We start from the raw sequence: 25,030 nt of genomic DNA on the forward strand, positions 1-25,030 counted from the left end.
AGTCCCCCCCACAATCGTTCTCTATATTTTCTGATGGGGAAGCATAATTTAAAAATCCAAGAACAGTGAGATGACATAAATATAAAAGCATCCTCATTAGAAGCTAGTCCTCCTTTCCTGTGTCATCAGGAAACGTAATTACAAAGCACACGTTTCGATACAGGCTTGTGCCAAAGACAATAAACGCACAGAGGCAGAGAGCAGCTACGGGGCAGAATTTCTAGGTGGGCTGGTCGTCAGGTAGAAACATGAGTTGGACCGCGTGCTGATGCATCTGCTGGTCTCCCTGCCTTTTTGAGTCAAAACTGACATCTTAGCCAAGGTATTCAGAGCCCCTGCAGGCCGGAGCCCAGGCCACGCGTGGTGGGACAGGACCTGGGAGGAGGGGGGCAGGTTCCAGCCTGGTCGCTGATTCATGGAGGGGAGAGCTGGTGTGAGCTATCGGGTTAAGCGTGGATCAGGCTGACCGCCAGCTGCTACATTAGCGCCCAGAACGGAGGGATTTCTCTTTCACTTTCTTGTTGGCCAATGAGGGTTTGTCCACCTGCCACCAGGCTGCAGGCTGCTCTGACCTGGCACGAGGATCCCGTTCCCAGCGTGTGGAGCCCACGCGGCTTGCTGGCCGTGTGAGCATGAAATCGAATTTCTCCCTGGCAGAGAGCCTGGTATCTGATGGGCAACCAGATGATTAAGAGATGTGCTTTTTTATCTTATACAAATAAGTTAAAATAAACACTATTGGAAAGGATGCTGACAGATGTCAGCACAATTTAAACGGCTTTATCTTCAAAGGCACTGATTCTGTTTCTCGAGATTGTCATTTCCGCAAGTCACAGTATTCCTTACAAGGAGCAGAATGTTGCCATTTAAACGTACATTTTTGTATCAACATCAGTGCTGGGATTCTTGAGACATCTACAGCCCCGATAATGGAGCAAAACCGGGATGATCACGCAGTAAGGTTAATTTCCAGGCGGCTTCGCAGATTCAGGATGGGGTTGGCAGTTCTGTGGTTTCTTATCACCACGTGGGGGTACCGGCGTTGACTCCACGCCTTTGACAGGCTGTACACAGAGCTCATACTAACGGTCCAACTTCTTACCGTGACAGAACAGCCGGTGGCTGACGTTCTCACAGATCCAGCATCCCAGGGGTGGCTGGGCCGTCCGGCCTCCCCGGGAGCCCCGTCCCTAGCTGTACCTGCTCGCTTAGGACCTGGGACTTCGCTTGTTCTTTCACAGCTCACATTTCACGGGCTGCTGGCTGTGAAGGTGTCAGCTGTAGCGTGGGTACCATTTCCAACCTCCCCAGCCCCACGGACGCTGATCTAGAGTCTGAAACGAGGAGTTTTCAGTCCTGAGCATGTGCTCCGTTTCCCCAGATTTAACAAGCGTGAGTAGCAACGAGCTCTTAGCCGTCTCTCCGTTACCTGGCTTCTCTCCCGAATGTTCCCCTAGGGAATTTCTGGCTCCTTACCTACCTGTCTCAGTCCCAGGTGGGAGAGGAGACACCAGGTGGGTAAGAGGTCCCTTCACCCCCGTTCATTCCTGTGACCGTGGTTCCAATGCCATCTGCACTGAACTCCACTGCATTTCAAAGGATATGAGTTACTGGCTTTTGGCGAAAATGTGATAGCTTAGCCGTTAGCCGGAGTGTGTCAGGGACTCTTTAATTTCAAAAACAACATTTCAAAGAGGCATATTAAGTTTGTGTGAGTGGGGTGTTAAGTTTTCTGGTATCAAAGAGGCTATTCAGGATGTGAGTGGCTGGAGGAGCTCGTGGTGCCCTGGCTGTGTTTCAACCGCGCTGGACCCGACCCTCCAAGACCGGCCCCGGCTCCCCGGGCGCCAGGGAGGGATGCTGAGAAAGGATCCCTTCAGCGAGGAATTTCATTCTTCTATTTTCTCGGGTGGGAAAGCAAGAAATAATGAAAAATAAGAATCAGAAACGATCCCTATGCAGTAAACCTGATCTCGTATCTCTTTCTGAGAGAGTGAAAAGGAAACGGGCAGCGAGAGAGGGTGAGGCCTCGAGGGGACGTCGTTCATATCCTGGGAATCAGCAGCCCCCGGGCCTGACCGTCCCTCCTGCGCCGCCCCCGACCGGCTCTGACTGTCGTTCCCATTTGCCAAGAATCCTTCCTGACCCCTGAGACTGCATTAAGAGCCCTAAGGGCAGGTTCTCACAGCTGCCAGGCCCGCTACTGAATTGTCGACGTCCCCGTAAGACTGGGCGCTTGCCCCCAGGGGATGTGCATCTCCCTGTGTCTCCCAGCAGAGGGGCAGGTGCTGGGAGTCTCTCCACGTATCCCGCCCAAGGGGCTTTATAAAGAGCCTTGAAGGAGGCTCTGCTGGGCAAGCTGTCCACCTGGGCCTGGATCTGGAGCCCAGCCGGCAGATCCATCCAGAATTGCTGTCAATACTGGTATCCCCGAAGTGAAGTAGCCGCAGGCACCCGGCCCCGCCTACTCAGGTACCAAGGGCCACCCTGTTCCTGTGGACTCCGCGGGCCCAGAACATGCTCTTTATTTTATTTTATTTTATTTTTTTGCGGTTCACGGGCCTCTCACTGTTGTGGCCTCTCCCGTTGCGGAGCGCAGGCTCCGGACGCGCAGGCTCAGCGGCCATGGCTCACGGGCCCAGCCGCTCCACGGCATGTGGGATCTTCCCGGACCGGGGCACGAACGCGTGTCCCCTGCATCGGCAGGCAGACTCTCAACCGCTGCGCCACCAGGGAAGCCCCTCAGAACATACTCTTTATTCTTTGAACCCTGAGACAACCTTTTGTAGCTTCGGGAGTTAGATTTTGAATTCGTTGGTCTTTGAGTAATGTAGCAGTCAAGAATTCTGAGGTCCTCTCTGAGACTTTGCGCTCTTTCCCGGGGGCTGTGACCCTGCCCTCACGTACTGCTTGCGCTTGCATTTCCCCTCCTCAGCCCCTCCCCCCACGCTGAACCGTATCAAGATCCCGTCCTAGGCAGGGGCGTTCGGCAGCCACTCTACAGGTTGTGTTTCAGAAACTGGATGGAGGGACAGAGCCCTGTGCGTCCTGCTGCTTCCTACTGACTGTGAAGAACGTACTAAATTGCCACAAAGGTCACCAAAGGTCCCACATCCCGAGCACCGTAACGTGAGGAAGAGATGCCCGTGTGTCCCGGGGACCGAGGAAGCCTGCGGTGTGAACACTCGGGTGTGGAAGGCAGCGCCCATCTCGATGTCTCTAACTGGCTCTTATCTCTTTCCTTCCCCTCCTCCTAGGTACGAGCAGCCGAAATGTGACAACACGGCCAGGGCTCATCCGACCAAAACAAGGGATTTGTACAGGGGCCGCCAGCTGCAGGGTGAGTGGAGCGACGGGTTCGGTCGGACGCGCCAGCGGCCGCTTCGAGTTTTCTTGCAGATTCAGGATGAGGAAGGATCTCAAGCGAATTTAGTTGCAAAGAATGATTTCAAAGTAACAGAGGCAGTGAGTTTAACCTTACGATTATTGAAAATACATTCCCAGAAATGTTTCATGGATGTTCTCTTTCATCAGAAAGCCCGTAAGTGTTTGTGATACACCAAAAATGATGATTCCAACAGTTAAACCTCAAGCCCCGCCTGGACCCAGCGTCTTCCAGGAATTTATGTGAGGTTGAACTTGGTCGTGTGGCGTGAGCCCCGCGCCGGCCGACCCCCGCCGGGTTGCAGTTATCTGATGAGATCGCAGGGTAGGGACGTGACTCCTGCATCATGGCGGTTTCAGCGGCATCGGTGGGAGGCGGCAAAGCTTGCAGTTATCTGATGAGATCGCAGGGTAGGGACGTGACTCCCGCATCGTGGCGGTTTCAGCGGCATTGGTGGGAGGCGGCAAAGCTTGCAGTTATCTGATGAGATCGCAGGGTAGGGACGTGACTCCTGCATCATGGCGGTTTCAGCGGCATCGGTGGGATGCGGCAGAGCTGGTGGCTATTTGGCTGCATTTCCGTCCTCTTTCTTTCCTTTAAATGCCTCCAGATTGTGTCCACGTAGCCACAGCCTCAGAGACCATGAAAACCATTCTCTAACGTCTTTCTTCTAGCGCGAGTGGTGGATCTTGGTCTTACACAGAGTCTGGATAATTTCCTGTTTAGAAAAGTTCTGTGGTCCTTGCATGATTTGTACTGTCAATGATAAAGAGGGTTTTACAGTCCGAAAGGTAAAGATGTTTCTCTGCTGTGAGCAGAGGTAGAGAAGACTAGAGGGTCACCCATCCACCTCCGTATCCCCCCAGCCATACCTGGAACGAAGGCACTGGACACAGAAGGAGCGGAGAAGGCAGGACCTGGTCTGGGGGCGGGGGGAGCAGAGCACAGCCATGCTGTCAAAACCACTCTGCTGCCCCATGCTTGTTCTGAGACATTTGTCGTGGGTCTTCCGCTGTTTCCCCTCTCCACACCTTCCTTTCGACGCAGGTGGAGGAATCTCTGACATGATTGTGATCATCGCACGATGTCTCTCTGTGTGCGTGGTCAGTGGGGTTTACGTTCATGCATCAGGCTGCTTTCTGGATCCTGGAGCTCCCCGAGTGGTGTCCTCCAGTCAGAAGGGCGCTCTCTCCCTCCCTTGTCTGGTACAATCTCTTGCCTCTGCAGTCAGGTTTTAACACCGGTGGACAATAGTTTTCTTAACAGGGAAGAATGAATTTAGCATATGCTTGGTCCATGGCAAGACCCCAGTGAATGTTTGCTCCTTTTAGCTAGTCTTAGCCGTGCCACAGAAACTTCAGGCAATCTGTTCTTTGTCTCTGAGGTTCCAAGACTCTCGATTTTTTTTTTTTAAGATGTTTTTGATGTGAACCATTTTAAAAGTCTTTATTGAATTTGTTACACTATTGCTTCTGTTTTCTGTTTTGGTTTTTTGGCCACGAGGCATGTGGGATCTTAGCTCCCTGACCAGGGGTCGAACCTGCACCCCCTGCATTGGAAGGCGAAGTCAACCACTGTTCCCTCAATTTTTTTTTTTTTTTGATAATCCAAAACTGCATTACTTCTAAATTGAGCTGCATGTGGTTTTTGCACATATAACATGAATGTCATTAATGAATGTGTGGTCAGGCTCTGCTCTTCACTAGTTAGAGATGCTACGACAGACAGAACACAGCCCATCCCATCTCCTGTTGGTGGGTGTGCTTGGCTAGGAAGGAATGTGCGTTCATGGTGGAATCCAGCACGTGGAACCCTGGGCTGGGACTCTGGATTTAAAGGCTGCAGTGGTCACTCATCTTCTGGGAAGCGCTGACCCTGGATATTGAGAAGTACCATGTGACATCACTCCTGGCTCGTCTGGGAGTCAGATGGGCCATTTAGAGAAAGAGCATCTGGCACTTCAGGGAACACCGTGTGAAGAGGTGCACCTCAGAGCTACAGAAACCACACCCCGTCGGAGAGGAGGTCGGTTAGGCTGAGCACAAAGGTGCCCTTTGCTTCCCCCACCTTCAGAGAAGCCCAAGTCCCCAGGCACGAAAACCATCTTCCACAAGCTCGGTAAAGGTCAGCTTGTTTTGCAATTGTAGATGTTTGGGAGTGTACCATTCATGACCACTTAATCATTTTGCTTTTTTGGAGATAATTATCCTTATTAGGGAAAAACAAGCAGGTCTTAAAATAACTCCTGGATCGAGGCTGTTCTTATGGAGAGGAGAAAACAATTTCCAGGATAACACAGCACCGTGGTGGGTAGGCAGACACTTGTTAAGTCACGTGCCAATGCGTCTTCTTCTAAAAAGGGATGGTTTTCATTTTAAGCAGTTTTTCTAAGTTTCGGCCAATAAGGGCCCTTTATTTTTCAAGGCAGGCTGATAATATCCTCACACACAATTCGCCTTTTCGGGGCTTTGTTGATGCCAGATGTTTATCTACATGCTGTGTAGGGGAGTGCGCGATTCCCCGGCTCACACTAACTGAGGGAAAATGAGCATTTAATCTTCGGAGGCATTAAAAAGCATTTAACCTTTTACCCCATGGACAGATCAAGCCCCAGCCTGAGGGGTCGCTTCCTGAGAAATGGGTCATGATTTTGGCTCTCGAAGATGCTTCGTTTCTTCTGTAACTTTCCTCACACGACTCATACCAAGGCGTCAGACCACACTTTCTCCCTCTGCAAACCTGCCCTGCCTCATTTTGCACTGGCATCTCTTAATCTCAGCGGCTTTTGAACCAACCTAGGTGCCCTGCTCCCAGGCCTGCCCGTCACTTCCTTCATCCCCTTCCGCCTTCTCTTGTCTCAGCTACAGGGCTCCTCACAGCTACGGGGAGTCTCCGTCGCCAGGACCTTGCCCATCACCCCCTTCTGCACCTTTCCCGGTCCTCTGGGCACCCTGCAGGACCCGGCTTCTTGGGGAGGCTACCCCTGGCTGACACCAACTGTGTGTGCTCCCACTGCATCCAGGGTACCTGATGCTGCTTTGCAGGTGTTGAGTTACAGGCTCCACCCTGTGTGCCACGTGGTTCTCCTGAGAGATGGGCTGACCCCTGGGACGCGCACCAGCCAGCACAGCAAGGGGCACCCAGGAGGCCCTGGACGCCTGGAAAAGAGTTTGCGAATTAAGGGCACTAGGCAGGGTTTCTTTTCCTATTCTGAGCCTTTCTGACTCTTCTGTATTGAGTGATAACTGGTAGACTTAGATTTACCTAGTGGTTTTCCTGACTTAAAGGGCACAGAGCATGAGTCTTCAACGAGTGGGATTTCTGTGTGGGAAGAGGGTGACCTGATAGGCAGAGTTCATTGTTCCGATTTGGCGTCAGGGTGCTCTCTGACCAGGAGAAGGGGGAGAGCCCACCCTGTTCCCTCTCCGTGGCGGAGAGCCTTGCACACCCACGTGTGGCAGCTAAAGGCCACGGGAGGCCACACATGCGACCATTGCAGAGACGAGATGCAGGCAGAGGCCACGGCAGATGGCGATGTGCCTGCACTTGGCGCCCAGAGAGCAGCCCATCCACGGACCTGGGTCCCCCATCCCCGTAGAGGAACTGGTTCTGGAGGGAGCTGGTGGGAAAGATTGATGAGGGAGAGATTCTTACAAGTAAAGTCAAAATAAGTAAGCTTCATGGCTTAGAGTTTATGACCTCCTCTAACCTGGACCGATCAGACGATTTGTGTCTTTACACTTAAATACATTTTGTTGTCTGACTGTCATTCTGAGGTGCGATTTTAGCGGGATCAACAGGCTTTCAGTCTCCTCTGGGCTTCTGCTTCATTTAGTCTCTTCCGATGGAGCGGTCACTGGTTTTGTTAGTCATCAGTTACAGTGCAACACAATCAAATACTTGTAGGCATTTGATACGGAAGAACCCAAAGATAGGAGGGCAGGTAGAAAGAGTTCTGAGAGCAGGTGAGTCCACAGGGAGAAACCTCATTCCCTACTCCTAGCCCTTCTTTCCTCCATCAGTTTTGGGGGAAGCTCTGACGTCCTCCTGGGGCTTCAGAGTGTTAGTGGTATAGCCCCAGGACCAACAAGAGGGTGGTGAAAAGTGTCTGAGGTTTTCTGGTACCAGAAAATGGCCTCCTTACTTTACTGCTTCATCCCCCAAACCAGAGCCATCGACTGTCCCCTGCCCCACAACTCTCCTGCATGCTGGCACCCAGATCTGCCACGTGTGTTTATTTTGATTAAACAGCCCCGTCCATAGCATCTCCAGCAGCTCTGTGGACCTCACAGCAATCAACAGCGGTCAAAGCCCCCTCCCTAACCTAAAAGCCCCTCTGAGGGAGAGTTCAGCCACCACACAGAGCCTTTTGAAGTCAACAGCCATGAAAATCTCTCTTCTCAGGGCCTTAGTGATTGCGGGCACAGTAGGGTCTTTGATTCCATTAGAAGCCCTCAAAGCGCCACCCGGATTTTCCAAGCAATATTTTAGCACAACTCTAAATGTTTTCAGAATTAATTATGATTTCCTGAGGCAGCATAAAATGATCCTTACGTTGCCCGAAGATACCTTCCCAGAGGTAATTAGACCCTGAACCTGGCATCTGTGCCGAGGACTGCATGGCACTCAGGGGCCGGTGTTTACTCTCCTCCAAAGTGGCCTGGGCCTTTGAGGCTCTTTCAGAGATAATAGGAGATGTCAGTATTTCAGCCGTTAGAAATGTCAGCGTCTGTGGTTCCGTGTCACATCAGGTACTGACTTCACAGACAGTAATGCTTTGAGCTGGGCTGGGAGCATGCTCGCTGGGGACCCTCCATGTGCTCTGCACCCGCAGTGAGCTCCTCACACCCCCAGCTGGGAGAGGCTTCCTGGTACCTGTCTCCCAGCACGAAGCCTCGCGGAGGTGAGGACAGGTGTGCTGTGTGTAGGAGAGGGTTTTAAACAGCGTTTTGCTCTTAAGAGCTGTCTGATGACTTTATAGCTAAACATCATTGCTGGTTCACTCGGTGTCCAAGTGTGGGTTGGATTCCGGCGTGGAAGGGACTGTTCTGCAGTGCTTGGGACAGGGACTGAGCTCCGTTATTTTATTTTTCGACTGGTGAGCTTGGTGATTAAGTGTGAAATTTAAACTATAAATCTGTACCTGAATAAGATGACTAATCCGCTAGAAGAAAACTGCATTTTGTAGAAAGCACGACAAAGAAAGGGACCGTTAAATCCAGTTTCCCTGAGGACAGGATGTTACAAGTAGAAACTCAGTTAAAAGCACATGTGTAATTTCCATCCTAGAGACCCATAAGACAGGAATCCAGGAACGAGGGAAGCCAGGGGAGTCCAGGGCTTGGGAACATGCAGTATCCTGCAGGGGTGTCCTGAGACGCGGGCTCTGTCTCAGATGTCACAGAGAATCACTCACAAGGAGCTGGGACAAGCCTGATCAGACACGAGGGAACATGTGTGAAACAAATCCTTTATTTGGTACTTAGCTGTTTCTTTAAAAAAAAAAAAAAGTCGATAAGATGCTAGGATGTGCAGAGGCATCCAGAAGACGAGAACTAAAACGTAACCATTGTACTTGGCAGACGCCTTAGGTTTTTATTAGAATATTTAGTTCAGTTGATATTTTTCTCCATTTTTAAGAGAATAGGAGAAATTGGAGAAGGCTTGGAGGAGATCATGGGAATTACTCATTCGCAATAAAGTAAGAACAAATAAAGGCAAGTTGAGGAAACAAAGGCTATTTTTTTTTCTTAACATGAAGAGGAAAGAAAAATAAAGGTCAACTGAAAATGTTAAGTGACTTACAAAAAGGCGTCGGGCGCTTCTTCCATTTATCAAGGCTGAGCTGAATGGAGAAAAGTGAGTGTTGAGGTTATTTCTTGAGTTTTCTGAATGAACCCAAGAGGAGCATCCTTACCCTTTAGGATGTACCTGCACGGGGAGCTGAGAAGTCTAAACTCATGGAAGTCTTCGGTATTAGGTAGAAATGTGCTTTAAAAGGGGCAGGAGAAGGGAGAGACCATCTGTTTCCTTCATACTCTTTCAAGTGAAATCTACAAGTCGAATTCACTAAAAACAGTTTACGCACTTGTCCTGTGCCCACAGCTGGTGGGCAGCCTGCTCTTTTCAGCTTCGTATTCTCTCTCTTTGTTGCCGGCGGCACTGACTCCCTCCAGCCAAGTTCCCAGACAGGTGCTGAGCGGATTTCTGATCCCTCATCCACACCCGCAGCAGAAGCCTCTTAGGAGGCGCGGGCCGGCCAGGCGTCCATCCTGATGGTAGCGGCCGTCGCTGCCAGATGAAGTCAAAGCTTGGATGAGGCCGTCGCGCTTCACCCTCACCCCTTGCCTCTTCTCCCCACCGTGGAACCCACATCTCAGCCCAGCCACTCGTCTGCTCCAGAAAAGGGATGCGTGCGTCCAGAGGCCCAGTTCTCTCTCAGTGACTGGCCCTTCATAACCGTCGGCCTTGTTGGAAAGTTCTTTGCGTTTTCTGCATCTTTGTTCCCTTCACTGTAAACGCGCTGTCTTCCGAGCCTTTTCTCAGCACACGTAACCATTCCTGATTTGGCCTTGATCTTGGATAGGCTCTGGGCTCCGAGGTTACAGCCCGCGATCTGCAGACCCCCCAGGCCCGGTGGGCACACGGGCCCGAAAGAAAGTGTTCCCTGGTCCCTCCTCATCACCGAACGAAGCGGTTCAGACCCCGTCTGTTGCCCTCGTGCTGTCTGTACTCCAGCCCTTTGCTGAATCATTCTCATCGGTCCCATTATCCTCCTGGTTATCCCGTGTTTTAAATCCAGAACTGGTCTGAACCCTGCAACCGCACTTACCTTCTCTGTTGTATCTTCCTGTTGTTAACTTAGGATTCCTTCTTTATAAACTCAAGTCTATGGAGCAGCTGGCCCAAGGCCAGATGCTTTGGGGGACGCAGAGCTCCTCAAAACCCAGTGCCAATCCCCTCCGGAGGAGAAGATCGCAGTTTTATGATCCCAGGACTGGTGCTCTTAAACAAGACAGCAACGCTGTAACAGTTAGAAAAATCAGGGAGATGGAGACTGGTGCACAAGGAAAGTTTCCCCTTCTATCTGAAAACGTCATGTTACCATTCTTAAACCTCTTTTCCAGATTTTGTGCCAACGTCAGGACTACTTGCCCGCCCCCTAGATAGCACTTTTTGGGTTAGGACTCTCTTGGCCGTCTGCGGTCACCCCAACGCTGCACAGTCCTGGGGAGTGAGAGTTAAAAATCACTCCTGCAGAAATTCTGAAGGGAGTGGAGACAGGCAAAATCCCATTATCCGGGTTGGATATTGGCCAGAGCACTGGGGTTATTACTCTTAGAATAGACGCAGGACTAATGAAAATGGCCCAGTGATGGTAGAAATTGAGTTCTATTCTTCTTGATAACTTAATTCCCTGCAAATTTAATTGGACCAGCCAAGACCACAGGGCTCGAATACATAAGCCGTGTGTTGGGCTGTTGGACACTCCCCAGTGACCAATGATGGTGGAAACTCCTCAAAACCTGGTTTATAATGAATACCAGCAGTCCATGGAAACTTCTAGAATGTTTTCACTGACAGGATGATTTAATTTTTTTCTTCGCTCTCTTCTGACTTGTCAAATCGAGAACAATTTTTCAGAAAAGTCAAGGGTTTCTCCCTCTGAGGGAAAAAGATAAATTGACTGCGCTTTGGCTGTTAATTAACTTTTAGAAATTCCTGAGACAAACTGTTCAAGAGTGATTTCCAGCAGAAGAGTTTGGGGTTATGAGCTCTCATCCCACTTACCCGTCTTTTCTCTGTGCTTTTGCTTATTGAGTTAGTTAACTTATTTAAGATGTATATTGTCCTTATTTACAGAGAACCTGAGGCACCTCCCTCTGTTCAGAGTCAGACATCCCAGAATCTGACAATTGATGCAGAACGGTATTGTCATCAGAGATTCCTTAAATTCAGGAAGTGTCAGATTTCTGATTTTTAAAAAATCTCCTGAGAAACATGCATTGTCTGTCATGAAACAGCGCTTTGGGGAGCACCTCTTGACAGGCTCTAGAAAGTGTGGTTGAAGTCAAGGTTTTGTTGAATACTTTGCCCTGTTAAATGATCCCCACTTGTTATCTTACAGAAGGATAAATTTGCTTATTCAAATGCAGCAGAATAGGAATTTTATCTTTGTAATTTCTCTAATGGAAAAAAAGTTTTGAAGAAAAGAAAGGAGCAAAATAGATACCAGAAATACAAAGGGATAGCTGTGCATGCCCCCATTCCCAGTAACCCTCCCTTTTTCCTAGTTGTGCCATGTCATTTGTTGACCTCACTCTTTATTGTTGAGTGAACCAACTCTTTTTGCCCATCCTGTTTCCCCAGAATGCACCCGTGGACTAGAGTCCACTTCTGCATGATGTCTGATTGACCACTTAACACCTAACTCAGTAGAGGTGAGGAGGTTGCCCCGTGTCCCGGCGTGGCTGCTATGCTTGTCTTCCCACCACTAATCCAAAGCCCCTTCCACCGTGTGACGCTGTTTCTCATGTCAACAACTCTGCAGAGAGTCTTCTCCGCTAAGGAGAAGCTGAGATACAAAACACCTTAGGGCAGAAGTGGGTTGCTTTTATACCCTAGTCGAGGAAGTGGTGAGGATGTGACATGGGAAGCGCCCATGACGTGCACCCTTCACCTCTGACCAAGCAGAGTTGTGTGCCTGAGCTTCCTGGCAGTCACCTCAGCAAACGCTGGAGAGCCATCTTTTTTGGAAGCCCCTCTCTAGGGAGAAGGTTTAAATTCATAGTGCATCTATCTGACAGTCACTTTGCTCTATTTTCACATAAATGAATATGGATGAAATGATCTCTTTGATTATCTTCTAGCTCTACCCTCCAGAGCATTTCTATAGAAATTCTTTAAATATCTGAAACCAAAGAGGCCAGTAGAGACTCATGCTGCAAACCGAGGTCACCGTACAATAAGCGAAGACAGGCTGGAGGCTTGGTGAGATTGAGACCACACCCATTAAGGAGTGTGGACTATATCCTGCAGCAATGTTGCCTGAGAGGTGGAGAATTCATTTTTTAATTTTAAAAAGCCACTGACAGGTTTGTGGTTGACGGGTCAGAAGTGCCCAGGACAAACCAGCAGTAGCACCGAGAACCACAGCAGCATTCTCACTGGCAAGGATTTATTGAGAACTTACAAGGTATTGGTCTTGAACCTTTACACACAGTATTACAGTTAATCTTCATTGCAGCTCTGAGGAAGGGTTATTTTCTCTGGCTCTATAGATGAGCATGTTGATATTAAATAGACCAGGTCTATGTCACTGAGGTGTCACCACAGCGATACCTAAATTCCATAGGTGACACCTATTTAAGCTAGAGAAATCATGTTGAAGCCAATCAGAGTTACACACACACACACACACACACACATATTTACATGAATCTTATTGGACCCAAATTCTCTATAGTATGGCTCTCGTTATAAGGTGGACTGTATTGAACGCCTCTGTGATTTAGTGTTAAAGGAACCAGAAGAAACTTGTTATAAAGTTGTGCTTCCTCATGGAACACAGACAGAGACACACACATATGCACACAGACACACCCACCCACCACAGACACCCTTTGTGTCCAGTCTGAATGAGGCTTAATTTACCAAAATTAATAGAAATGATTGGAATCTCTCTCCACCCCTCCTCGTTCCTTAGATCTGTGAAGCTGGGCTCTTGCTTTTCTTCCAGAGGTCCCTGCACAGGGTTTGCTCCTGGAGGCCCCCGGATGCCTGTGCCCCTGGCCATGGGAGATGCGAAGGGGTCTGACCTGGTTCCCCCTCGGTCTGGCTCAGGTGTCTGGGACGGCGCTTAGGATGAGGACACGTAGGGAGGGATGATACTAGAAGGGGATTCTCCAGGAGGCCTCACCAGACCGACAGAGACAGGAACTAGAACGTGAGGGGCTGGAGCTGAGGATGGGCTGGGGAACAGACCCCACTCTGCACCCTGAAGGGAGGGTCTGCACGAGGCGGCAGCCAGTGTGGGATTTTAGACTACAAGTCGGTCCTGCTCTCACGCGGGTGTTCTTAGGCATTGTTTCTTCCATCTCGGCCTCGGGCTCTGGGGGTTCTATTTTTCACGCGCTTTCCTCCTATCAAGAATAAGTAGGATAGGTTCAAGTCTAGGAAGCAGTTACCTTGTTCTAAGTTGGCCATTAGCTTTTGTGCACCCTCTCCTGGAAAGTGTGATTTTCATCCTGGACGCTGTGAGGGTGTCTTCGCAGCAAAGGCGGGCGGGCAAGGGGAGGGTCATCTAGGACTCCTGGGCCTGGCAGATGGACGTGGCCTTGCGTGTCTGCCTGCCCCGTGCGGAGCGCCCACTGCAGTCCCGCCGTCAGGAAAGCAGCTCGCGGCCCAGAGAAGACAAACGGAGGTCTTTGGACTTTCTCACCACTGAAGGAGGGAGTGAGTCTGTGTTTACAGCCTGTCACACACCTTCCCAGACGCCACAGTGAAGACACCGATCTGGCTTTCATAGTCCGCGTGAGCCAGGTAACTGCTGAGATAAGAGCTGCCTGACAAAGAAAACGAAGAATCATCAGTCTGCGGCTTTGGTGATTGCAGAAGCCTCTCAGCCCGACCAGGGTCAGGTTCTGAGTATGTGACGTGGAGAGATCCTGGTGCATTAAAGAAGCGGGGTCCCTCCACTGGTTAGAAAGGAATCTGGATCCCATAAGCAGTTATTCTCCTCAAGCGTAGGTGATACGAGCCTACCGCCAGCTCGGTCTAGGCCGCCCCACACAGCACGATGCTCTGCTCAGGGGCCTGGACCGGACTCGCCATTTCTGCCTCAGGTGTGGAGGCAAGGCCACTGCAGCTCGGGGTGCTGGAGACGGAGCCCTCTGAATCCTTCTTTTGGCCCCTGAGGTGTTTCCTCTTTGGAAAGGATTGGCCACGTGTGCAAGATTTCCGCAGACAAAGCTCAGACGACTTGAGATGGCCAGGAAAAGTCTAGGAGGGAGCTGCCCTTTTATGTGTGTTCTAGCAAAGTCAGTGTTGACACAGTTAACGGGGGAGCTTAGCCATGATATCCCCACAGCATGCCTGCGGCCACTTGGGTCTCACCTCTGTTGGCTGCAACGTTCTACCACAGTCTTGCATCTCTTGGCCATAGAAGACAATGTCCCTGCTCTCTAAATATTGCCTCCAGAGACGGGCTCTGGGCCAATCCTCCTACAGCTAAACGTGATCATTTACTGGTGTATAGTTAGCAAACCTACAGAGAAACTTACTCCATCTGGTACCTAGGCATGTGTTTTCCAACCTGCTTACCTTGGAGGGTCCACGGGGAGGCCACGTCGCTTGGAATCGGGGATCCTTCCTAGCCTTGGAGGCGACGGCTGAAGGAGGCGTTTGGCTACACCCGCTTAAAGTCTGTTAGGCTGAAAATACGGTTGTGGAAACTCAGGACCTTCTTGCCCAGTTCTCTGTGTGGTTGAGTGGAGCCCAACTGCTTCTTGAGGAGAGCCCCGTCCCGCCATCTCTGTAAAAAGGGGACATCCTTCTATCCGGTGCCTTATTATTAGGCGTCTTATTTCATGTGATTCTCAAGGCCAACAGCTCCTCATGTCACCAGCTTCAGAGAAAGAGATACACTCCAGGCCCCCAGGGTCTGGGAGGAGCTCAATTTTTATCAAAATCTGAGAAAAGCATAGACGATTTGCATGAAAGAATTGCCCCCCACTCTTGGTCTTCTAGCGCCTTCTCTTTGGGTTAGCTGGAGGTGAGAGTACACAGACCACCGGCCTCTCCTCTACTGAGTGATTCCGTCCACTTCAGGGCTGTGCCGCAGGCCTACACTGGACGTATCTTATAAAATTAGCCCCCTGCAGACTGTTGTTTGCCAAGATACAGGTGCGTGTACTGTCGGCCCACCTGCACGGCTGTGGTTAGGGCCACGAGGACGGGTTCTCTCTTGTTTCAGGATCAAGAAGTGGCCCTTATCTCTGTCCAGTTCAGTCCACTCGGTGCTTTTCTTTTGATGGGCTTCCCCTCCCCGCAGACACGAGGGCCGTCTACACCAAGGGCGCGTTGAGTTTAACCTCACTCCCACGCTCCACTGTCTTTACCCTTATTTTGTCTCAGTGTCGATATCCTTCCCGTTTATTAAATTTAACTTTATTCTGAAGCAGGCACGTACTTTGCCGTCCTCCTGGAGTTAAGTAAATACTCGCGTCTGCACGGCACCTAGAAAGCACGACTGCTCTCTGCTGAATCTGCCCGTTTACCAGTGAAGACGTGCAGAGTGTAGGCTGAGGCCACAGCGAAGTCACAAGGAGACAGGCTTCACCAAGGGTGGTTGGTTGTGTCACAATTTGTGGGCAGGACACTGAGAAGGAAAAACGTGTTTCTTCCTGACAAGGCGACTGGCACATACAGAAGCCAGTGACGCTGATGGTTGCTCTACGTGACCAAATCCCAAGAGGCAGGAGATTTAAATTTCTTGGTCCTGTTCAGGTTCAAAGACCCTCCAGCTCCTAAGAGCCTGTGTTCTAGTGGGGTGGGGGGCGCGGCAGGCTCCGTCGTACCCCCAGTGGAGACGGGGTGTGATTAGCCCAACGCTAGAGGGGGCGTGTTCCAGGACCTGTTCCGGCCTCGGCACCGTCGTGCTGAGGACACAGAAGTTCTTAGAAAGAGAACAACACGATCCTGTGACCCCCTGGAGGACAGTTAGCTGTTCTGTGGCCGTCTCCCCAGTAAAAACATTGGTTTGTAGAAAATATTTCTGCTTTCACAGAACCTGAAAAACTATAAATAGACATTGAAACGTTGAGTCAAAGCATTCCATTCCAGAGTGACACTGGATGTCTGTTTCTCCATGTCAGTGACAGTCTGTGACAAGCTGTTTAAACAGTCTCGGGAGCGGGCTGGGCCTGCAGAACATCTGTAGGAGATAATAAACCCAGATGCAATGTTCAGAAAGAAATCGAGTGTGTAGTTTAGAGAAGTGGGTCTGCGTCTGGACACGTGAGACCAGTGGTGTTCCCAGCATGGCGAGCCACGTTCCTCCTGTCATCTGAGTTTCCTCACCCCTGGGTGTTCACTTGGTGGGGTTTCCAGAGGGTTTGCGGACAGATCACTGAGCTACGAGCAGAGCTCCGAACGGGGTCAGGCCGACTGGGGTCACCTGCAGGTCACAGATGCCTCTGGAATCTGCGATAGGGCTCGTGGGCACTGCTTCCCCATCGTGGCTGGTCCATCCGGGGCTGCACCACTGGGCAGCCTGCTCCTCGGGGGAGGGCAGCCTCCTGACCCCCTGTGGCCGATCAGGGTAGGTGGGAGGGAAGCAGGTCCATCGCTGAGGTGAAGGTCAGTGAGGGCCCAGGACAAGCCCCGTGCAGGGATGTCTGTCCCGGCCTGGGCCAGGGGATGGGGAAGGGCGTTGGACCATCTCTGTACCCCCTTTTTCCACGGTAAACGTCTTCTCACAGCCCAGCTCGCTGCCGTGAGAGGAGTGTCCTCCGTTCCTAGAGCAGCGTGCGGCTCGCTGGGCGTCCCTCGAGCTTCGTGTACTCGGCGTCTGATCTCGTTCATACTCTGGGAACAGGCACAGTGGGGGGAGCCTCTCACCCAGGCTTAGCTTAAGCCCTCACTTCCTGCTTTCTGCTATCCCTCTGGTCGCCCACTCATGCTTTCTCTTGGTTCTTCCCCTGTAAAAACCCAGCAGGAACCGGACACCTGGAGACGCCCCTGGATCACTTTCTTCCCAGCATCCCTTGCTGTCAGTGCCTCTGCACTCGGGTGGCTATATGATTGCTGGACGTCGTGTCCTCAGAGGGTTTGGGCTGATCTGGGAGGCGTGGACTACCTGAGCCCTGCTTTCTGAGGATATAATTAAATTGGCGTTTTGTCCAGCCTGGCTTATGGTACACAAATCATTCGGCCAGACTTTCCACAAGAAGGGATGCCTTTACCTATACACCCGCTTTTAGGGTTAACAGCACTGCTCTGTGTTACAACCCTGGGCACCTGAGCGTCATCAAGGTCAGTCGATCGTTCAGACCTTTTGTTAAACAGACGCACTGCCGAGTGGGCAGCTGGACGTGTGAACGGGTGAGTAGGTGGAGCCGTGGAAGACAAAGTAGGTCCAGAAGCTTTCTTTCGTGTGTGCCGTGTCACGTGCTTGAATGTCCGTCGTCGTTCCCGTAGTTTGATGTCAGTAATTTTTAAAGCCCTGCTGAAGAGCAGGTGTTCCCAGTGCTTATGCGGCTGACTTGCTGGTCCTTTCAAAGCTTTTACTCATTTGCTTGAAACAGGCAAGTGACCCGGCAGAGGTCGACTTTTGGGAAACAATAATTACGCTGTGAGAAGGTAGGACTCCTGTGCTTGTTCTGCAGTGAAACCTCACTGCTCAGGGCCCCCTGGGTCAGGAAGCCGGGTAAACCTCTCGCCAGCTGCACTGTCTTATTCCTCTCCAGCTCAGGGCTCTCTTCCCTTCAATAGCCGTCCTAGTCAAAGATTTGTAGGGTAGAAAGATGAAATATACACAGCTTGGTCTGATTCCCTAAACTTGACAAAAACCTGTGCTAACAAAACTGACCTCTGTAGCCTTGGAGATGACCCGTGGAAAGCATCTGGCACTGAGCTCGGTTCCGGGATGTATGAGGTTGCTGGTGGTGTCGGGATGTCGGAGGAGAAGAGGGTCCATGCCCGCTGGGCTAGGCAGTGGGTGGTCCTGGAGAAAGTGGGCTTTGAGCTAATTTATTAAGAATGAGAAAGATACAAGAGGGCAGAGAATGGATGACGTTTCAGGTGTAAGAAACACTTGGGCATAAAGCAGAGGTAAGAGCTATGCGATTAATAAACCTAAGAGCATGTTGGGAAGAGCTTAGATTCCAGGGGGAGGGGGATGCTGTGTCTTCGGTTTTGTTTTCGCATCGAATCATATCGTTATATTTTTCCAAAGAGGATAGGATTTCCAGTTCCAGTCATCGATCGAAGATCCAAGTGAAAAGCAAATATGTCGTCTTTTCTTCAAGGATCCTGCCCTTTACCTGAAACCCTACACTGGAGCCGTGGCTTCCTGGGTCAGGCGCATACTTGTCTATGGTCTGGGCGATGCTGACAGAACAGGAGAAGGAGAGAGCTGCTCTCTGTTTAACCAGTTAGCAAAATGGAATCTGGGTTGCAAATGTAGTTGTAGGAGATCGATGCCCATCGTAACGGTCCCGAACGACCACCGTTCCTCTCATCTAGCATTTCCAGACTTGATGCTTTGTAAGCATGAGATGGAATAATTCCAGAATCTTAAAGACATCTTCATTTGAATCTTTCAGATGACAGGAGGCTGTTTAACACCTAGTTGATTAATGTTAACTGGGTTGGTTGGTTAATAGTTAATGATTTAACTCAGGAACAAAAGAAGTAACATCCCATATTAATATTCCACACCAATAGCCCGTGCGTCCTTAATTATTGGGCTGCCAGAAAGTTCGTTCTGGTTTTTCCATACTATGTTACCTTTGAATTTCCCAAATCTATTTCTAGCCTTACACAGTACTAGGACAGATTTTTCACAATATACTTATGCCAGACGTCAATAACTTTTCTATTTCTTGACAACTTATTTGTGAGACATTGTTTTTAAAGGTACAAAACCAAAACCAGGCATGGAAACGATCACTCGTTCCTAACCCTTCCCTTTGTTTCCTGCTGGATCCGAAGGTTCTTCCATGCTGCGTAGCGGATCAGATTGTCCAGGCACTTGTCTCTTGCTGGATGTTAAAAACCAGTGATTATCTGTTGTGTAAAACACTGTACATCCTGAACTTGCACAATCGAAGTGCGGGACTCCAACTTCCTTGGTTATATTTCATCTTGATAGTGGCTCAACGTCCAGCCGCCATGATCGTCTTGAATCATGATTTTTCAACTTCTGCTCTGCAGCCTATTATAGTCTATCCTCATTTATGTGCTCGTTCCAAGCTCGATATGAGAGCATTAAAGTCTTCTCCACCCACGACATTGCATAGATTTTTTGAAAATGAGAAAACCAAAGGCAGGACCTCGCGGCCCTTCCTCAAGAAGCTCCCTAGAGATCACTGCTATTCCATTGACTTAACACCTTGTTCCTGAAGCCTTTGAACCAGAGGCAAGTCCACTGACCTCTGTCTCCGAGGAGACGTAACAGGTGGTCAGAGGTGAAGCCTGGGAGGTCCCGTCCATTTGGATGCACGTCCCCTTGGAACGAGTCTGCTCCAAACCGCAAGGAGTTCATTCCCTCTCTCTCACGTTCAAAGTGTGGGTGAGAAAGCAGACCAATCCAATTCCCTCTTCTCTCATAAGAATGTGAACTAAAATACCTTCGTGCTTCCTCTCTGGATAGTCTCCTTTGTGTTTCTTCTGCCCAGAATAAGCAGGGGTCTGGATGACCTGGAAAATGAACTTTGGGAAATTTGGTATATTCAGATAATCACGTGGACATTGAGAAATGCATATGTAAGAAACCTTTTGATATTTGAAACCTTCAGAAACCATATCAGACTTGCTTCCTCCCCAGAGGTTTGAAATACATTTTCCCTATTTCTTCATTTCTGGGACAAACACCCCCATCTCAGAAATGATGGGAAGGTGAGCCCAGGATGGTGTCCTCGGTTAAGTGATGGGTGCAGGCGTGCCGTGACGTAGACCAGGGGTAAGAGGACATAGACACACTGCCCTCGTCTGTGTGGATTTGGGGAGCCTGGTGCGGCCACTGTCCAGCAGTGTGTCCTGTAATCGCTCCCTTCTGAGTCTCTGTCTGCTCATCAGAGAAAAGGGGGTGATGCACACCTGCCCCCCAGGGCTCCTGCAGGTGGAGCTGAGCCCAGGTCGTAGGTTTGCTCAGCACCGGCTCAGTGCCTGTAATACTGCACGTTGGCTGAAATGAGCTGCTGGCCACCTTCACGGGGACTTTCCTCTCAGGGACCCTGTAGGCTGACAGGTGGGCAGGAGACCCCAGGACCCCGCCACTTACTGCCCAGGCTGTAATGGACATCTCCAATACTTAGCTGTCACCAAAAAAATCCTGGTTTTATTTTTTTTAATTAAAGAAAGAAATTCGGGGGTCCCATTGGATTATAACGTTACATAAGTTTCACGTGTTCAACATTATATTTCTACTTCTGTCTACACGACCTCGTGCTCCCACCAAAAGTGAGTTTCCAACTGTCACCACGCAGTTGATCCCTTTACCTGTTTCTCCTCTCCTTCCTCCCTTCCCCTCTGGTAACCTGTTCTCTGTATCTGGGTGTTGGTTTTTGTTTTGTTTTGTTTGTTCATTTATTTTGTTTGGTTTTTGTTTGTTTTTTAGATTCCACATATGAGTGAAATTATATGCTATTTGACTTTCTCTTTCTGACTTATTTCACTAAGCATAATACCTTCTTATTCCATCCATGTTGCTGCAAATGGCAAGATTTCATTCTTTTTTATGGCTGCATAATATTCGTGTGTGTGTGCGTGTGTGTGTGTGTGTGTGTGTGTGTGTGTGTGTACACTACATCTTCTTTATCCATTCATGTATCGATGGACATTTAGGTTGTGTCCATGTCTTGGCTCTTGTAAATAGTGCTGCTGTGAACATTGGGGTGCAGGTATCTTTTCGAATTAGAGTTTTCATTTTCTTTGGCTAAATACCCAGAAGTAGGATTGCTGGGTCGTATGGTAATTCTGTTCTTAATTTTTTGAGGAACCTCCGTACTGTTTCCATAGCGGCTGCACCAACCTACAAGGAATCATCGTTTTGCAAGTATTCAGAATATACGGTTCTCAGAGAGGCCTGTAACTGAAATGGGAGGTGAGCATTTGCAGCTGGTTCTCAAGGGTTAGGCTCCTAGACTGAAGACTGGTCGACCTCTGAGCACCCCATCGTTTGGGGAGCTTCCTTGCGGCAGTTGTGCCCTTTACGCCTTACGCGGCGTCGGGGATGGGGGCCATCTTGGGCCTTAGTGTGTGGCGCCTGCTAGACCTCAGGCACAGCAGAGACGTCAACGCTGTCGGCTTCCCTCCCGGTTCCCTCCTCTCGTTAGAAGACGTGTGTGTGGCCCTGGGTCAGTCTGTGAGCATTATCCAACATGACTTCATGTGATGTTTGACTCAGGGGTCCATTGCTGTCCGCTTTTCAGATGCTCACGCGAGAGCGACTTAGAGGCACGGCCTGCTCCACGGGCTGGGAAGTGAAGGTCCTGAGTGGAGGAGGGCAGAGCAGTTGCCCTGGAGCCAGAAGGCGGCCCCCAGAGAGCTGCCGTCGGGGGGGGGGGGTTCCCCTCAATGCCCCGGGGAGAAGCCCCGCGAAGGCCTTCAGGCCAGCCTTCAGAGCTGTTTCCCTGGGGTGCAGGTGGTACTCAGACTCCATGAAGAATGTTACCCTGCTCTTCCGATGGCATCCAGGCCCTGCGTGGTGAAGAAGGTCACTCAGAAGACATGTCGCCAAGCTGGGCAGAGCCAGCGGGCGTGGTGCTGAAGCAAAGCCTGTGGGGATTTGGAGTTCTGGGCTGGGTGGGGTTCCAGGGCAAAGAGCCCCTCAGCTCACCGCATCCCCTGGACCGCCCTCTCTGGCCATCCAGCCCTCCCGGTCAGCATTTCATTTTGTAAGCCTTCATTTTTATCAGTGTTTTGTGTTAAAACTCTCTCTCTCTCTATTTTTGGAGGTAGTTGTGGTGTGAGTTCATCTGTTTTAAGGCAGCTTTGAAAGCACAAATCTTCTACATATAATGTTCACTGGTTTAACAGACAGTTTTTGGTGAGATAGGCCCAGGGTTTCTGCTTCAAGTCTTTCCAGGAGGTACGGGAGAATAAATACAAACATTTGCTCCCTAATTAAGGCGTATCCTAATTTGAAAGCAGTGTTACGTAGAAGGGACAGCTGGCAGGGAACCCTGGGCGTGGACTCTGCCCGGACACACAGATCCGGGACGATGTCTGTGCCAGGGCGCCTCACCGGGAACCTCAGCTGAATTTGTCCACGTGACACGTGGTCCATGGTTCCGGTGCAGCCACACCAAACCCCAGAGGGTGGGTCGTCAGCTCTGCAGTCGCGGGTGAGTTTCAGCGCCCAGCGTGGGTGTCCTGCTCCCAGCCACACCCCTGCCCCCGCTGCCCGGAAGGAGCGTGCGGCTCCACCAGATTCCACCTGACCGAGACCCCTGGACCCTTCGGGACCTTCCGTGTGGACACTTACGGGACAACAGACTTTAGTCCCAAGAGAAATGATGCTGCCTTTGAATGGCGTTATGCATTTTATGACAGAAGCAAAGTATGAGCACAGACCCCTTTTGACTTTGTGTTCACTCCCAGAAGCCAGCTCTGTCACGCCTTGTCAACCCCAGAAAGCCCCATATTGTTGGACTATAGCTTTAAAAAGTGCCTGTCACTGAGTTAGACCTGAATTAAATACGTTTTTTCAGTGTTTCTCGTGGCAGGGGTACTCAAGTGCTCTATTTTACAGTAACAGTCCTTCTTTGTTTTTGTTGGGAGCTTGGAGGAAGGGTGGGGATTCCAGCTTGGAGGGTCCTGGGCAGACATGGTGGGAGGAGAGCCCTGGAGGGAGGCTTCAGTGTTGGGGGGGTAGGTGGGCACAGAGGACCCTGTGTGCAAAGGAATGAAGCAGAGGGCGGCTGTGGAGCTGCAGGGCTGGTGATGAAAGTGGAGAGTTTCCATCAGGAGGGCACGTTGGAATCAATGTGGTCCTGAGCCGCACGCTACCCATCTCCTCACTGACACGATGCCAGGAAGACGATGATGGTTGGGCGAGAGAGTGAGTCTGGTGAAAAGTGTAGGGTCTGCAACAGTTCAGGTCACAGCATCAGAACGACTTCGAAGTCTGCAGTGTTGTTTTGTTATCATTCTATCTGTGACTCAAACAAAGAAAAGAATTAGAAATTTAGGCAAAGATTAAGTGATATGAGGAAGAAACAGACTTTTTTTTGAAAAAGAGAAAGCGACTCCTGTGTGCTCTTGTTTGTACACATTTACTGGGAGTTGGACCCGGCAGACCTTGGGCTTGGCTCCATTGCCCTAGAAATGTTTCAGAAGTTGACACTTTCAGGATAGAGTATTCTTTGTTTAGATCCAGCCGTAGTTTCTCATCTCATTCATCAAATTGTCAACTGAATTCACCATTTTTGGCTCTGCGTAGCTGGTCTAGACGTAGAGAAAAAAAACAACAACAACTTGTTGCTTCCAAAATGTGGCCAGACCTTCTGCTTCTGCAAGACCCCACCTTCAGTGATCTGCCCCAATTCTGCCAAGTGTGTAACTGCTTCCATTCCACAGGGAAGAAAAAGAAAAATCCTTGAGACAGCCGTTTCTTACTGTATTTATCTGTGAAGGTTTACAATAACCTTTGCATTGCAAATTGACTAAAATTGGGACTTGTTCCTAAGATGCAGACATTCTAGCAAATTCCTGGGATGGGTCCGCTCTCTGATCCGGCTGAGCAGAGAGTCTGCAGGGCCATTAACCGGCACAGAGGCTGACGAGGCCATTTCCTCAGAGGTGGTGTCGTTTCTACCTCTTGTCCCTCACGTCTGTTTAAAATTCCCCCCAAATCATGAGATTACAGAGCTTGCAGAGATGGCCCAGGTCCCTGTTCTACTTGATGCCCGGGGCGGGGTCCCTGGAAACGTGAGCGGGGGCAGCCCCAGCCCACGTGGAAAGCCCTCGGCTCACGGGGACCATTTCCCTCCCCGGCGGCAGCACAAGAATCCCCCTCTGTCATCACCTTGGCTTTGTTTCTGTGTCTGGGGCTCTGAGGAGGTGATTGCGGCATGCACTGGGGTGATTAAAACCCCAGATGGCCCCAGAGATTGGTTGCTGGTCGCTGGCCGTCAACGGCGCTGTCCCTCGCCTCCTGTTTTCTCTAGTTCATCAGGGACCGTCAACGTAGTTTCATTGCTGCTGTTGGTATGTGGTTCCCAACGGGGATCGCCTCCCCGTGTCCATGGTAGGGTTTGCTGGGGATGGGGCATCTGACCGGCCAGCTCAACGGGGCGGGGGGGTGTGGGGGGAGGAAGAGAGCGAAGACAGGGCAGGCGCGGGGCCTCCACTGACGCCGGGGGCGCCGGCGGCCGAGCCCAGGGCTCCGTCTCGGGGCTGCGGTGACTCACGTGCTGGCTGGCAGTTAGGGAAGCAGCAGAGGTCACCCATCCCATTGTGGGATGGCCACAAAAACACTTGTTCACTCTTAATATTTTAAAGTTTAGTAAAGTGCAACCTCACTTGAAATCCAGTCAAAGTCGCGGGTGCTATAAAGTATAATTTGCAAGCACATCGTAGAGCAGAAACTTATTTTTTTATGACAGAGGTGAATGACTTTTTACAAGTGTGTGGTTTGAGCCGTCTATCTGGTTGTTAAGCCCGTGTTCCTTCCTGGATTCCTCGTAAAGGATATGAAAGGGCCTGTATTGTAGAGCAAACTATCAAAAGTAAAAGTAAATGAACTAGGAGTTTGGAAAGAAAGGTTTCTCCACTGAAGTGGAAAGCAGAGAGAAAGCAACCAGCCTGTCTGAACACCTGGCCTGAGTCCGGTCCTTCCAGCCTGTGTGCTGGGGAGACACGTCCGGTCCCGTCGCTGGGCCCAAACCACCTGCTTGTTCTTTCCTCGCGGCCGGGCCA

The 25,030-nt window shown here is 50.4% G+C and overlaps 1 protein-coding gene across 1 annotated transcript in view; it reads left to right on the forward strand.

Moving 5' to 3' along the window:
• SMOC2 (SPARC related modular calcium binding 2) overlaps positions 1-25,030 on the forward strand; it is a 155,576-nt gene that overhangs the window by 108,404 nt on the left and 22,142 nt on the right. Inside the window, exon 9 of the mRNA XM_079938949.1 lies at positions 3,258-3,340. Within this exon, the coding sequence (XP_079795075.1) occupies positions 3,258-3,340 (83 nt within the window). The remainder of the gene's footprint in view (positions 1-3,257; positions 3,341-25,030) is intronic.

This window comes from Stenella coeruleoalba, assembly GCF_951394435.1.
Source record: "Stenella coeruleoalba genome assembly, chromosome: 12".
In the NCBI taxonomy this organism is placed as follows: domain Eukaryota; kingdom Metazoa; phylum Chordata; class Mammalia; order Artiodactyla; family Delphinidae; genus Stenella; species Stenella coeruleoalba.